The 16,366-nt window shown below is 42.3% G+C and overlaps 1 protein-coding gene across 2 annotated transcripts in view; it reads right to left on the minus strand.

The window, feature by feature from the left end:
- Window positions 1–16,366, minus strand: part of WDR70 (WD repeat domain 70) — a 411,295-nt gene that overhangs the window by 284,211 nt on the left and 110,718 nt on the right. For both annotated transcript variants that reach the window (XM_089687833.1, XM_089687834.1), the window contains exon 9: window positions 14,492–14,568. In XM_089687833.1, the coding sequence (XP_089543959.1) occupies window positions 14,492–14,568 (77 nt within the window). The remainder of the gene's footprint in view (window positions 1–14,491; window positions 14,569–16,366) is intronic.

Consider the following 16,366-nt stretch of genomic DNA (forward strand, 5'->3'; position numbering starts at 1 on the left):
TGTTTATGCACTCACCCTATGTTTTTATCTGGATCTTTAAAAAACACGTTAAACAACATGTGTAGAACAATGCAAAACGAACTGAGAAAAGCACTGCAAAACAGACAGAGAAAAATGCATAGGTGTGAATGGAGCCTTATTTGCGCTCTCCAGCTGTAGTAAAAAAAAAAAAAAAACCCACCCTCCTGTCCTTTGTATCAGGAAGGTTCCATAGGTGTTTATCCTTCAATTTACACAGTTAAAGGTGTGAATTGTAGTCAGATTGCCAGGGTAGAGATGTTAAAACCTGGTTCAAACCAATGCGGTGTGGGAAACGCTGTGCATCCTGTGCATTTCCTGCACTGCAATCGCATCGGGTTCATGTGATCTGGTGTGGGTGTCAGTGATAACTTAATGACACCCCAAAACAGATTGCAAAACGCGATGCGATTGCCAGAAATCGCATTGCATGAGTGAAACCATGCGATGCGATTCAGGCATGGATTCTAAAAAGGGTCCTGCACCTTTTTGGTTCGGATTCCATGCGATTTGAGCCATACAAAGTGTATGGCTCAAATCACACCACAGAGACATTTGCATGTAATTCGCACAGGAATGCGGTGCGATTCCTGTGCGAATTACATGAGGTGCCCCGCACCCCATAGTGTGAACCAGGGCTCAAGTATAATATGTGGAACATAGATGGTGTTGAAAGCCCCCACCCTGGTTAAATATGATTAAGGGCTCATGTACACTGCAGCTGATAAACTGACGTTCAGGAGCTGTTCAGCATTTATTTCAGCAGCCCCTGAACTCTCCCTAATGTTTTCCTATGTGTCCATGTACACATCGTCATTTATAGTCGTTTACAGGCAGTTGAGTTTACAGTTGTTTTTTTGAACGCAGAAAACTTGTGTTCAGGAGTAGATTTTATCAGTATTTCAAACACCAAACGTTTGTAAACGCGGCTAACTGAGTTTATAAGTGTTTGCAATTTTTTTTTAACTCTTCCATTTCCAGATGCTGTCCAGACCCTTTTTTTCATCATGAAAAATGCATGCAAAGCGGTTTCCTGGTACTCAAATGGACCCAGTACACCATACTTTGAAGTTTCACATGCAAGAAAACACCACAAAAAAAAAAAAAAAAAAAAGACAGCTAATCTCAACAAATACTGCTCTCTGCTTCTGCTCTCTCTATTTCTCTCAAAATATCTGAAATGGTTGCACTCTGGGCATATTGGAAGGTCTCCACAGGTTATCTTTATAAGAACGCTTCTAAACACAAACGCTCATAAACATGGCTAAACAGACTTTTTTTAACCACATTTTCCAGCAGTCAGTTTCCATCGTTCAGAAGTGTCCCGTGCAGGGGCGGACTGACAACTCATGGGGCCCCCGGGCAATAGGGGATCAAGGGGGCCCCTATGTCCTTGCCCAAACTCAAAAAAGCCTATGAAAAAGGTACCAGGGGCATCTCATGGGGCCCCCTACTGACCCCGGGCCCTCGGGCAGTGCCCGAGTTTCCAAATGGTCAGTCCGCCCCTGGTCCCGTGTATATGGGGCCTTAGGACTACTAGCTATTCCTTGACTTGGATAAATGAGAACCCACACATGCAATGCTTCCCTGTGTTCAGTCCATACAATAAGGTGTGCCTATATCTCTGATAATAAGTGTTTCCAACTTCCTCCAGGTAATTTAGATATCAGTCTTCCTCTCTTTAACAGCAGATGCATTGAAACCACTTGGGAATTGTTCTTTAATATATAGCTGGAGGTCAAACATCATGAAGGTGCTTTTAAATAAACAGGCTCTTCAGAGAGCTAATAAAGTTAATGACCCCAACCCAGGGGAGGTGACCCCATGCCTTGAAGCATTACTTATAAAAGTCTGAGAATCATTTCATTTGCCTCCACTAAAAGAGAGATAAACATTGCAGCTTATCTTATCGGCACATTAGCTTTATCAGCACGCAGGCAAATTCATGTGTGCATCATTTCCTAGAACTGGACACAGCTTTAAAAGATTACTTTCACTCTGTGATTCAATTTTGCAATCTTGGAAAAAAAAATGTACACTTATCAGCATTCAAGAAAAAAAAACAAAACTGGATTGCTTAACCCCTTGCCCTCCAGAGGATTTACCCCTCATCCTGACTAGGACATTTTTTGCGTTATGGCGCTGCGTTACTTTGAGTGACAAATGCGCGTCATGAACCCAAATTAAATTTAAGTCCTTTTTTTCCGCACGAATGGAGCATTCTTTCGGAGGTATTTGATCACCTGTGGAGTGTTTATATTTTGCGCTATATATATAAAAATATACCGACAATTTTGAGAAAAAAAAACAATATTTTTGACATTTTGCTATTAAGCCTATCCAGTAAAAAAATCAAAATTTCATCATAAATTTAGGCCAAAATATATTCTGCTACATGTCTTCGCTAAAAAGTTATAGCGGTTACAAATGGCAATACATATACTGGGATTTTTTTTTTTTACTAGTAATGGTGGCGATCAGCGACTTATAGCAGGACTGCGGCAAAAATTTTGACACTTGGGGGAACTGACTTGGTGTCACTGACATACCCAGTGGTCAGTGCTAACAAAAAGTATTGACACTGTATTAATGGCACTGGGCAGGAAGGGGTTAACACGTGGCGTGATCAAAGTGTTAACTGTGTGCACTTTACTATGGGACTGTGTGTTTGTGCTTCACTGTAAGCACACTGCTTTGCATGGCTATGCACAGCCATGCAAAGCAGTATGCAGGAGCTGACAGGGGAGAGAACGGTTTTGTTTATTAACGGGTCACATCAGTCCCTAACCCTCAAAGGGTGTACAATCTAAGGTCCCTAACTCACATTCATATACAGTTGGGCAAAAAAGTATTTAGTCAGCCACCAATTGTGCAAGTTCTCCCACTTAAAAAGATGAGAGAGGCCTGTAATTGGCATCATAGGTAGACCTCAACTATGAGAGACAAAATGAGAAATAAAATCCAGACAATCACATTGGCTGATTTGGAAAGAATTCATTTGCAAATTATGGTGGAAAATAAGTATTTGGTCACCTACAAACAAGCAAGATTTCTGGCTCTCACAGACCTGTACCTTCTTCTTTAAGAGGCTCCTCTGTCCTGCACTCATTACCTGTATCAATGGCACCTGTTTGAACTTGTTATCAGTATAAAAGACACCTGTCCACAACCTCAAACAGTCACACTCGAAACTCCACTATGGTGAAGACCAAAGAGCTGTCGAAGGACACCAGAAACAAAATTGTAGACCTGCACCAGGCTGGGAAGACTGAATCTGCAATAGGCAAGCAGCTTGGTGTGAACAAATCAACTGTGGGAGCAATAATTAGAAAATGGAAGACATACAAGACCACTGATAATCTCCCTCGATCTGGGGCTCCTCGCAAGATCTCACCCCGTGGGGTCAAAATGATCACAAGAACGGTGAGCAAAAATCCCAGGACCACACGGGGGGACCTAGTGAATGACCTGCAGAGAACTGGGACCAACGTAACAAAGGCTACCATCAGTAACACACTATGCCACCAGGGACTCAGATCCTGCAGTGCCAGATGTGTCCCCCTGCTTAAGCCAGTACATGTCCGGGCCCGTCTGAAGTTTGCTAGAGAGCATTTGGATGATCCAGAAGAGGATTGGGAAAATGTCATATGGTCAGATGAAACCAAAATAGAACGGTTTGGTAGAAACACAACTCGTCGTGTTTGGAGGAGAGAGAATGCTGAGTTGCATCCAAAGAACACCATACCTACTGTGAAGCATGGGGGTGGCAACATCATGCTTTGGGGCTGTTTCTCCGCAAAGAGACCAGGACGACTGCCACCCGGGCAACAAAGGAGTGGCTTTGTAAGAAGCATTTCAAGGTCCTGGAGTGGCCTAGCCAGTCTCCAGATCTCAACTCCATAGAAAACCTTTGGAGGGAGCTGAAAGTCCGTGTTGCCCAGCGACAGCCCCAAAACATCACCGCTCTAGAGGAGATCTTCAGGGAGGAATGGGCCAACATACCAGCAACAGTGTGTGCCAACCTTGTGAAGACTTACAGGAAACGTTTGACCTCTGTCATTGCCAACAAAGGATATATAACAAAGTATTGAGATGAACTTTTGATATTGACCAAATACTTATTTTCCACCATAATTTGCAAATAAATTCTTTCCAAATCAGCCAATGTGATTGTCTGGATTTTTTTTCTCATTTTGTCTCTCATAGTTGAGGTCTACCTATGATGCCAATTACATGCCTCTCTCATCTTTTTAAGTGGGAGAACTTGCACAATTGGTGGCTGACTAAATACTTTTTTTCCCCACTGTATACACATACTACGGCCAATTTAGACAGGAGCAAATTAAACTGCCAGCATGTCTTTGGAGTGTGGGAGGAAACAACAGCACCTCACAGGCACAGGGAGAATATGCAAATTCCAGACAGGTGGTGCCGTGGTTGGGATAAATATACTCCAAGTACAGAAAAACACCCGATGATCTGCCAGAAATAGGTTTTAAGCCCTTCCCTACTGTACTAAAAACTAAAAAAGTAGAAAAAAACAAACCTATATTTTTGGCTATACACTTTAGGGCACATGGACGTAAGTGCAGGCGTATGGTCATACAGCATAAAATACACCTGTATTTGTGGCACCCGGGAGGCCCCCGCTACTGCTCAGCTCTGTCCATAGGAAAGAGCTACAAAAAACACTTTAGGCGGTTGCACATGTGAAATCCCCGATACTTGTGTTTACACGTGAATGCCTACCGACCTATTTTCCCAAATGCTTCAGGAAAATACACCAATTTGCATGCACATGTAATACACAAGTACCGGCATTTACACACGTATACCTTCATACAGAGTACTTTGTAATTTACTCCTATGGGCACTATCACACAGCAGCTGGGAGCATCAAATATAGGTGTATTTTACTCTGTAATGCCATACACAAATGTGTGAATAAACCATAAAACATCTGCACTGGTGTGGCAGGCGCAGCACCCTTTGGTGCCTAGTGCGCTGTGGCATTAGAAAAATGATGCAATTGCTGTTTCTTTGTTTGATTAGACTGACTTTACTCTGTAATTCCTCCAATGCCGCTCTATGGATGCAGTAGGTTTAAAGAGCACACCGAATACTTTAGTTAACTTCTTTAATAACTTCAATCTTCTTCATATAACACTGCTTACAATGGCTTGTTTCTTTCATATTACAACGGTTTAATTCGTATTACATTGGGTTGATTCAATAGCTTATCTCGATAAATTCGATATGATTCATTCGATTATGATTACTCTACAGTGACTTGATTCGTAAGTTCGGTGGAACTACAAGTAAACACATACAACAGTTTTTAGACACAGATCTACCTGCACTGTAAACAACAGAGGAACACACAAGTGCATTAAATACCTATTTGGCCTTCTCTGCTTCCATAGAGCTTCTCTGATTGGAACTGTCTGTTTCCTCTTCTGTCTGGTGAGCATGTGTCTCTAGAAAATCCTAGCAGGGAGTTTTACACAGGCATAGATGTGAAACTGGCTGGGATTGGTTAAGGCTCTGTACAGTATGAGGCTGTCTGTGATTGGCTCACCTTTAACTAACTCTTAAAGGCATATTTTCCTTTTCTGCTTCTGCTAACACAATGAATATATAAATGTCATATAACAATCAAAGACATAAATCACAGCAATGATTCTGCTTTTGGCTTTAACATATGCACATATATACTGTACTGAGGTTATTGGCAGGTTTGGTATACACATATATGTGAACCATATTAACAACCTAGGACTGGTCTTAGCTGGCCAGCTACAACTGGTTCAAAAATATATGTCAAGCTGCTAACACAAATTCTGATACAAGAATTTAACAAACATACATATATTAGTGTAGCGCTAAAGAAATTTATATGTGATAGTGCAATCCCAGCTATTACCGTTTGAAACATAATATGACAATACTCAAAACTACGTAACAATATCACTAGGATATATATAATGTGCAAAAATGTAAGTCTTTAGATGTGAATCCCAATTCCAAGAAAATGGATCAGAAGTGCAAACGTGAATCTTCAATTGTTGGATAACCAGATGGTTTCCATGCAAACAGGTGTCAAACCCCCCCTCCCCCTCTGTGTGCAACTGAAGGCTTACCAGATACATTTGACCATCAAATTTTAGCATGGCCAAAATCAGCTCAAAAATGACAAATATCAACCAATCAGGCCTTCTCCAAAGTATCTAATGTGGCTCAAATAACGTTTGCCCACTCCACGTTGACCATCAATTTAAACATTGTCAGACATCAAAGGTGGCATATTGGTGGACTCTGTGTTCCGGACCCTCTGATGGGACTTAAATATGTCCATGAACATAAGCCCTTAACAAGCAGAGGTAGCTACTGAAGCTGTTAGTACAACCTATCAGTCCATGCTCCATTGTCCAACGATCTGGACTCTAGGACTTCCATCTTCCTGGCCTTTCTAATGACTGAAGATAAATAAGTGCACTTGCTCAGGCCCGTCACATAAAGTGGAACAAAATGAAATCCCTGCAGCAGAACTCTTAACCACTAAGAGAAAACAATTACCAGCTCTTTGAAGCCTGACATTTCTTGACAGGCCAACAGAAAAGAACTCCATGGTAAGTTATGGCACACGGGCGGCTTAGTGACCCTAATGAAAGGAGTAAATGGCTTGAGATGCACTTGAGTGAGTCCATGTCATGACCCCGTGTAGGACACATCTTGACAACACCTCAGCCATACACAGACAAGCCATTTCCAGTGTAAAAACCTGCAGCATTTCCTCTTAATGATCTGATGATCACAGGCATGAAAGGTATTTAGGAAAGGATTAGGCCAAAAAGGAAAACTTATAAAACAGTCAAGACCGACAAATACACAGGCAGTAAATGAAACACTTAAGTCCAGCCTTTCGGACATGGCCAGCCGCTCCTATTGTAAAAGGAGTCTGTTAACATCTTCAAACAAGGATGCAGGCTGCATTTCTGGAATCTAAAGTTACGCCAGTGATGGATGTAGAGCGGATAATAGAGAGTTAAAGAGAAACACATTTCATGATGAGATTTTATATATATATATATATATATATTACATACACACACATATACACACACACACACATATATATATATATATATATATATATATATATATACACACACACATACACACATAGATATACACACATATACAGTTGTGTTCAAAATAATAGCAGTCAGACATCACTAACCTGATCAATCACCGTTTTTGGTAGAAATGATATTTCTACATGGCAAATAATTTACTAGCAGGTGTAGTAGAGTAATAGAAATCCAACAGACCCAACAGTCATGACATGCATGCTGCTGATTCTGTGTAATTGAATCACTAATTGAAAGGGGCATGTTCAAAATAATAGCAGTGTGGAGTTCTGCTAGTGAGGTCATTCATTCTTTGAAAAACAGGTGGCAATTATTGCCCTTATTTAAGGAAGGAAGGCAGCAAATGTTGTACATGCTGGTTACAGTGCATTTCTCTCTGAAATTCTGAGGAAAATGGGTCGTTCCAGACATTGTTCAGAAGAAGAACAGCGTACCTTGATTAAAAAGTTGATTGGAGAGGGGAAAACATATAAAGAAGTGCAGAAAATGATAGGCTGCTCAGGTAAAATGATCGCAAATGCTTTAAAATGGCAACCAAAACCTGAAAGACGTGGAAGAAAGCGAAAAACTACCATTGGAATGGATAGAAGAATGGTCAAAACGGCAAGGACTCAGCCAACAATCAGCTCCAGGAAGATGAAAGAAGGTGTAAAGTTCCCTGTGAGTACTGTTACAATTAGAAGACGCCTATGTGAAGCCAAGCTATCTGCAAGAAGCCCCCGCAAAGTCCCACTGTTGAAAAAAAGACGTGCTGAAGAGGTTACAATTTGCCAAAGAGCACATTGACTGGCCTAAAGAGAAATGGCGCAACATTTTGTGGACTGATGAAAGTAAGATTGTTCTTTTTGGGTCTAGTGGCCGGAGACAGTTTGTCAGACGACCCCCAAACACTGAATTCAAGCCTCAGTACACTGTGAAGACAGTGAAGTATGGTTGCGCAAGCATCATGATAAGCACCTATAATGCTACCACCTCCCCCTCACTCCCCCTCTCTGTTGGGGTCCCTCAAGGCTCTGTCCTCGGGCCCCTTCTCTTCTCCATCTACACCTCCTCCCTTGGCCAACTCATACACTCTCACGGCTTCAACTACCACCTCTATGCCGACGACACACAAATCTATCTCTCAACCCCCCACCTCACCACCTCGGTCTCTGCCCGAATCACACACCTACTGAGCAACATATCAGATTGGATGTCGCTCCACTTCCTTAAACTGAACCTCTCCAAAACCGAGTTTCTGGTCTTCCCCCCAGCCCGGACACCACCCCCCATTGACTTTTCCATCACATCCAACAACGCCAATATCAAACCCGCCCTGCAGGCCAGAGTACTTGGTGTCATTCTGGACTCCAACCTATCCTTCCAGCCCCAAGTCCAATCTTTAACAAACTCGTGCAGACTCCACCTCCGCAACATCGCCAAAATACGCACGTTCCTAACTCCAGAAACCACTAAACAGCTCATCCACTCCCTCATCATATCACGACTCGATTACTGCAACTCCCTCCTCACTGGCCTGCCTCGTCGCTGGCTATCCCTGCTTCAGTCGATCCTGAATACGGCTGCCAGACTCATTCACCTTTCCAACCGCTCCGTCTCTGCCACCCCCCTCTGCCAATCCCTCCACTGGCTTCCGATTGCGCAACGGATCAAATTCAAAATCCTAACAATGACGTACAAAGCTGTCCACCATACTGCCCCGAACTACATCACCGACCTAATATCCAAGTACCACCCAGCACGCACACTCCGCTCCTCACAAGACCTCCTTCTCTCTAGTTCCCTGGTCTCCTCCTCCCATGCCCGCCTCCAGGACTTCTCCAGAGTGTCACCCATCCTCTGGAACTCCCTGCCCCAACCCATCAAATTATCACCTACTCTCCTCTCCTTTAGGCGCACCCTGAAAACCCATCTCTTCAGGGAAGCCTACCCCACCCCCTGCTAACTTGCCGACCTCATCCACTCTTCCTATCACTCCATCCCCCACAGCTATGTCCTCCTGTGCCACCATCCCCTCCCTCCTAGATTGTAAGCTTGAAAGAGCAGGGCCCTCAATCCCCTCATGTTTTGCATTGTATTGGTATTGTTCTGTCACATGTTCTGTCCCCCTTTGTAATGTACAGCGCTGAGCGAACTATTGGCGCTTTATAAATACGGTATAATAATAATAATAATATGGGGATGTTTCTCATACTACGGTGTTGGGCCTATTTATCGCATACCAGGGATCATGGATCAGTTTGAATACATCAGAATACTTGAAGGAGGTCATACTTATTTTCCACCATAATTTGCAAATAGATTCTTTCCAAATCAGCCAATGTGATTGTCTGGATTTTGTTTCTCATTTTGTCTCTCATAGTTGAGGTCTACCTATGATGCCAATTACAGGCCTCTCTCATCTTTTTAAGTGGGAGAACTTGCACAATTGGTGGCTGACTAAATACTTTTTTGCCCTACTGTGTGTATATTATATATATATATATATATATATATATATAGCTACAGCCAAAGTATCAGAATTATTTATAAAGTGAAATAATATCTTGTTTGCCCTGATATTTAAAGACTGAGTTCACTAGAAATAAACTCCCCAACAGTCTCAGGAAGAAAATATTTAAACAAGATTTCATGCCTGAGATGTTAGGCGCATCTCTGCATTTCACTCATTCATCCACTTGGGTTCTGTTGTAAGAAGCATCCTTCCCACTGACCTCCAATGTAAGGAACATTCTTCCCACTGACCTCCAACGTAAGGAGCGTTCTTCCCACTGACCTCCAACATAAGTAGCGTTCTTCCCACTGACCTCCAACATAAAGGACATTCTTCCCACTGACCTCCAACGCAAGGAGCATTCTTCCCATTGACCTCCAAATGCAAGGAGCGTTCTTCCCACTGACCTCCAACGTAAGGAGCATTCTTCCCACTGACCTCCAATGTAAGAAGCATTCTTCCCACTGACCTCCAATGTAAGAAGCATTCTTCCCACTGACCTCCAACGTAAGAAGCATTCTTCCCACTGACCTCCAACATAAGGAACATTCTTCCCACTGACCTCCAACGTAAGGAACATTCTTCCCACTGACCTCCAACATAAGGAACATTCTTCCCACTGACCTCAAACATAAGGAACATTCTTCCCACTGACCTCCAACGTAAGGAACATTCTTCCCACTGACCTCCAATGTAAGGAGCATTCTTTCCACTGACCTCCAATGTAAGAAGCATTCTTCCCACTGACTATTACAGTAAAGTGACCATCAGTATAATGTCCCACTGACCACCAATCTAAGGGGGCCCTTCTTCCCTGAGAACATAGCTGGCTCCCACATCCAGGGTGGTGGCACTGGGGATCCAAAGCCCGTCAAAGAATTGGGAAAACAGTAGTGAACTCCATGAGCGGGTAAATACCTGCTTGTTAAGGTAAATGTAAGCTACCACCTTGTAAAACAACAAATGCAGTTTACAACAGAAATGAAAGGCAAAACATGTGTGTATAGATGGGAGGAGAAACAGCACAAGTCTGATCATTGGAGGCGAGCAGGCTGAGTTTCTAGCACAGCTAGAGAACTGACCACGGTGTGTTCTCATGCCTAGTGTGGTAATTTTTTAAAAGGAAAGCAGAGGGACAGGCAGGAACACCAGGGATTTTCTTACAAAGGAAGCAATACAAAGAGAACAGGATACATTTTTTCATACAAGTACATGGTACAGCAGACACATATCAGGAATATGTAATGTGGGGTTTACATATTCTTTAAAAGTCACCAGCTACAGTATGTGTATCTGCTGACTTTTAATCTTTAAGAATCTTGAAGTTGCTCTTTAAGGAATATTTGCACTTTATCAAGACAAATACACACATAAAAAGAGATGAGAACTCAAGAGTCCATGGATGCGAGATATACAAGAATCTGACTAATTAACCATCTTGCATTTATGAACAAATCGAGAGTCAAAGCACAATGCTCCCTGTTTGAACATCCCTGCCAGATCTCTGTGTACTCTCTTGTATGGTGAACAATGAACGTTTTCTGCAACACTACTATGGTACATTCCAGAATTGATAGGAGAGGTATAGGCATTGTGGCATTCAAAAAGTACACAAACCTAACAGCCAAGATGGAAACTACACTTTCTAAAAAATGCATATTGCAAACAGTGAAAATGAAAGCTATATACAACTGAAATATAAGAAACATTTAAAGGTTATTAAATTACAGTACAGTGTTATGAATTTGAACAATAATGGGTTTCTTTTGAGAAACAGTACAAAACAGGATCCTTTATGCTATATCTACCAACACATATAACACACTAGAAGCTAAAAAACATGAAATGTGTATTGAACCAATGAGCAGTACATTTATTATGTATATTGAGATGCGGCATATCTCAGTTCACACAGAAAACAACATCTTACAGTGACTATATCTCAGAACTCATTCACCTCTCATAAGTGGTCCAAGTATTTATTTATTTCATGTACTTATATAGCGCCGTCAATTTACGCAGTGCTTAACATATATATTGTGCATTCACATCAGTCCCTAACCCTCAAGGGGTGTACAATCTAAGGTCCCTAACTCACATTCATATACAAGGGCCAATTTAGACAGGATCCAATTAACCTACCAGCATGTCTTTGGAGTGTGGGAGGAAACCGAAGTACCCGAAGGAAACCCACGCAGGCACATGGAGAACATGCAAACTCCAGGCAGGAGGTGCCGTGGCTGGGATTCGAACCAACAATCCTAGTGCTGCCAGGCGGAAGTGCTAACCATTTAGCCATTGTGCTGCCCGTATTGTGAGGTTTTTGAAGGATGCTCGTCACTGAAGATGATGATTTAATAAGATTGTATACAACAAGTAAATTATGAACACACACAAGAACAACAAATAGATGAAAAAACTGTAAAGCAACCGTTCACCCAATACAGAGATCGTTCTGGGGCACACACCATTTTGTAATACAATATGAACATTTAATGTACATCCTTACAAGAGAGTTAATTGTTAAATAGGGTGTAATTACCATTTATAGGGCATATGTAATACACTGGGGTTCCAGCTTTAAGGGCTGATCTTCGTATGTTCAGTTTGTTGTGTACATTATATGGTGGGCTTGTTCAGAATGCCCCCATTGTAACGATGTTCTTTATACCATCGTGTCTCCGGGATCCAATCCAGCTTGGACCATGAGGTCCCCTTGACATGCAGCTCTGTTATACACTTGCTTTGGGCCCATAACACAATAGTAATTTTAATCAGCTACAGAATCTGGTTGTTTTGAAAAAAAAAAAAAACTGCAGCCAATGAAAGGTCTATGTATCTGAAATTCCAAAATTTGTAGCTTAGGCATTGAAGGATTGACTATTTGCAGCAACTGGATCCTGTGACAGGACAGCGAGCTTCAGCAGCTACTCAAGTATCCACATAGCTTCTGATGACCAAAGAAACATCACCATTGTAGCCAACTACAGCAGCAACTCTGTATCCAGCTACAAACCACCAGAGAAATTAAGCTGCTACACAGTTGCTAAAGTGGCAAGACCATAAAGCTGCCAATACACTGCTTGAATTTTGAGCTGAGTGGCTTGTTCGGCACCACACTGGTCGGCAAACTTCCATTGAAAAGTCAAAGGAGCCAAGTGGAAAACTGTCAGCCGAACAGTGACTGCATCCAAGCAAATGCAGTCACTGTTCAAGAATTCCGACAGCTGCGAGCGTTGCATCTGCTTAAATACAATAGCCAGCAGTGGAGATCCCTCCAACCAGGGCTGCTGTTAGAAACCATGGGGCCTCATACAGCCAACTTGAAAGCCCCCCCCCCCCAAAAAAAAAAACAACAACACAGTTTACTATGCTTCAGTTATGAATGAACACAGTGAAAGGTAGGGGCTGGTAAATGTGAGATATTTACTGGATCCTTCCCACACTCTCCATCCTGAGGGATCCTATTGTGTGCTTGCAGCTGCCAGTGGGAAGGAGAGGAGGACATCCAGCAGCACTGCAGGAGTGGGGGCAGGGAGGGAGACCTGGGCAGTAGGGGGAATCGTATGGTGCACAGGAAGGGTGATGGGTGTGACAGGGGGGCAATTACTGGAACAAATCCCCTGTATGGCTCGCTCTGCAATAGCTGAAAGCCAGCGGGAAGGAGAGAAGAAGCCAGCTTTCAGCTGCTACAGAGACAGCCATACAGAATCTGATTCACCCAGCTGAATGGGACCCTGTACAGGAGGGCTGGTGTTACCCCTTTATCCAAGGCCCTGCCTCCAAACATTCTGTTTCACATGGATAGAGGAAACAACAAATTTCCATTAGTTTCCATGGGATGAACAAGAGAAATTTTGGAGTATACCCCATACAGCCAACTTGACAGCCCCCCCCCCCACACACACACAAAAAAAAAAAACACAGTTTACTATGCTTCAGTTATAAACGAACACATTGAGTTCTTTCAGGAAAGGAAGAGGTTGGTAAATGTGACATATTTACTGGACCCTTTCCCCCACTCTCCATCCTGAAGGATTCTATTGTGTGCCTGCAGCTGCCGGTGGGAAGGAGAGGAGGGGAGCCAGCAGCACTGCAGGAGTAGGGACAGACAAGGAGACCTGGGCAGCAGGGGGAATGAATTGTATAGTGCACAAAAAGGGCGATGGGTGTGACAGGGGGGCCATTACTGGAACAGATCCCCTGTATGGCTATCTCTACAATAGCTGAAAGCCAGTGAGGAGAGCAGAAGAAGCCAGCTTTCAGCTGTTACAGAGAGGGCCATACAGAATCCGATTCACCCAGCTGCCTGGACCCTGTACAGGAGGGCTGATGGTACCCCTTTATCCAAGGCCCTGCCTCCAACCATGCTGTTTCACGTGGATAGAAGAAACAACAAATTTTCATTAGATTCCATGGGATGAACGAGAGAAATTTTGGAGTATACTGCTAGTGTATCTCTTTTGGATTTATGAACAGCACAGGTCCTAGAAAACAAGAACTTCTACTGGTAAGCGCCAGACGTGTTGGAAACGGTGAAAACACTGATGCGCAAATAATACACCAAAATATCAGTCTGGGATGGAATAAATATACTTTGCAAAAAGTATTGTCTTTTTAATGTACTCCTAAGCACTGTTACTCCAACTGCTGATACTGGTATGTAAAGAAATCCCAGCTGTGCCTACAGAATACCATCATGACAGCTCTCAACATTCACAGATATAACAAACACATACAAAAAGACATATATGTAGCGGAGTCTATTGATAGAAACCTAAGGAAATGTCAAAGCATGTGGGCACATATAAGAAAAAAAAAGACATACCCATCATTGGAGCAGGTTAGAAACTCCTCCTTAATTTTTGGATGCCAGCACCCCCCATTAAGCATGGCACAATGTCCCTGGAATAAAGAAATTAAACCATAATGGGATTATTAACACCACTGACATAGCAGGAAACAACCATTAAGAAATTAGCTTCTATTTCTGCCCATTTTAAACACCTGGAAGTTGTGCTCAGCTGAGATTGTCATTGGCTAAACAATGTGATCATGCATTTTTTCACATAGAGGATCATCAGAGGAAATGTCCATCATTGAGATTTAGAGTGGCTCTTTTCTGTGCAAGTAAAAATCATAGACAAAATTATTCTCCTAGATTGTAAGCTCCAAGGATCAGGCCCTCCTAACCCTCTTGTATGGAACTGTATTGTTGCTGTATTGTCTCCCGTTATTATTGTAAAGCGCCAAGCAAACTATTGACGCTATATAAATCCTGTATAATAATCATAATAATAATAATTCTTCTTTTAAAACTATTTTTTTTTCATATTATAGAATACAACTATTAAAAAAAAACTATGATAAGCATAGAATAATTATTACATATAGTCACTGAGAATTGTACCGCTTGTTCAAGATTCTTTAGTACATAGAAGCTGAGTGGACATGACTAGCATGAATGCAGCTCTTGCATTATCAATACCATTCTCTGCCTAGGTAAAGGGTCTTTAGTGGCCAAATCTTTCACCTCTGCCATCAAATGACTACGGATTGTACATTTCCTTGTACAAGGAAACCAGCAGATCTCTCCACTACAATTCCCAGCTTCACCCAGTGCTTTCACACTATTAATTCAGTAATGTGGAATGATTTTAAAAAAACTACCTTAGGTAGCAAGGCAAACAACAAAATTAGTTTATGGCCTTGTGACAAAGACAGACCTGAATGGTGTCTTGTCTTTTGGTGTGCAGGTAAGACTACATGCACATGAACACATCTGGCCACGCAGCTTAAAGTGTTACTAAACCCAAAACAGTAAAATCAGTCTGTATATGCAGCAAAACATGCTTGTTATACTCACTGTGGAACCTAAGGGGTTAATACTCTGCATTGAGTAAAAAGGCCATTTGATCCTGACTGCTCTGCTTCTCCTCTTGTTCAAATGTCCACGTCTTATTTCCTAACAAGACAGACTGAACTGTAGCCATTCTGCACAAGCTCAGTTTAGTGTGTACTGTTAGAGAGGTTTTTTTTTTCTTGGGAGAGTGTATGTGATCAGTACAGGCCCAATCAGCACTGTCCGGGCAGAGGTCAGGGGTTCTGCATCCTCCTAGAGCAGAAAGAAAACTCCTCCTACAAGCTTTAACCAGCGCTCTGCTGAACACTAATAGAAGTCACAAGACTGCTCTACCTGCTGATGAGAAAAAATATATAACAGTTTATGTTTACTAAAATAATCACATTTCCATGCTGTGTGTACTGTGGGAGACCAGATAGAGTGAATGCAGGGTCCTGGATTTAGGAACACTTTAAAGACACTGCATATTTCTAATGTCCTTAATTTCCTAGAGCTGCATACAGCTGCCCAGAGACATGAATGGGTGAAGGCGGGTGTACACAGCTATGGACTACTATTTGCATAAAGTAGGGTACAACTGTAATGCACCAAAGAGTGGATAGCCGATTCAGCCACCTTCACTCATTCATTTCTTTGGGTGGCTGTGCACAGCTCTAGGACATCCATGACACCAGAAATATGCAGTGTCTTTATGGAGCATGGGAAAAATGTGCCAATATGCATGTAGCCTAAAACTAAATGATCAGATTTGAGAGGAGTTGTGTATACTGCCACATCTACTCATAACCAATAAAAGCCAATTTTTCAGATGATTTCACAAAGATTTATCAGAAGCTGAAA

The sequence above is a fragment of the Staurois parvus genome, unplaced genomic scaffold (genome assembly GCF_062004578.1).
Source record: "Staurois parvus isolate SC_StPar_1 unplaced genomic scaffold, SC_StPar_1.0 ptg000438l, whole genome shotgun sequence".
In the NCBI taxonomy this organism is placed as follows: Eukaryota; Metazoa; Chordata; class Amphibia; order Anura; family Ranidae; genus Staurois; species Staurois parvus.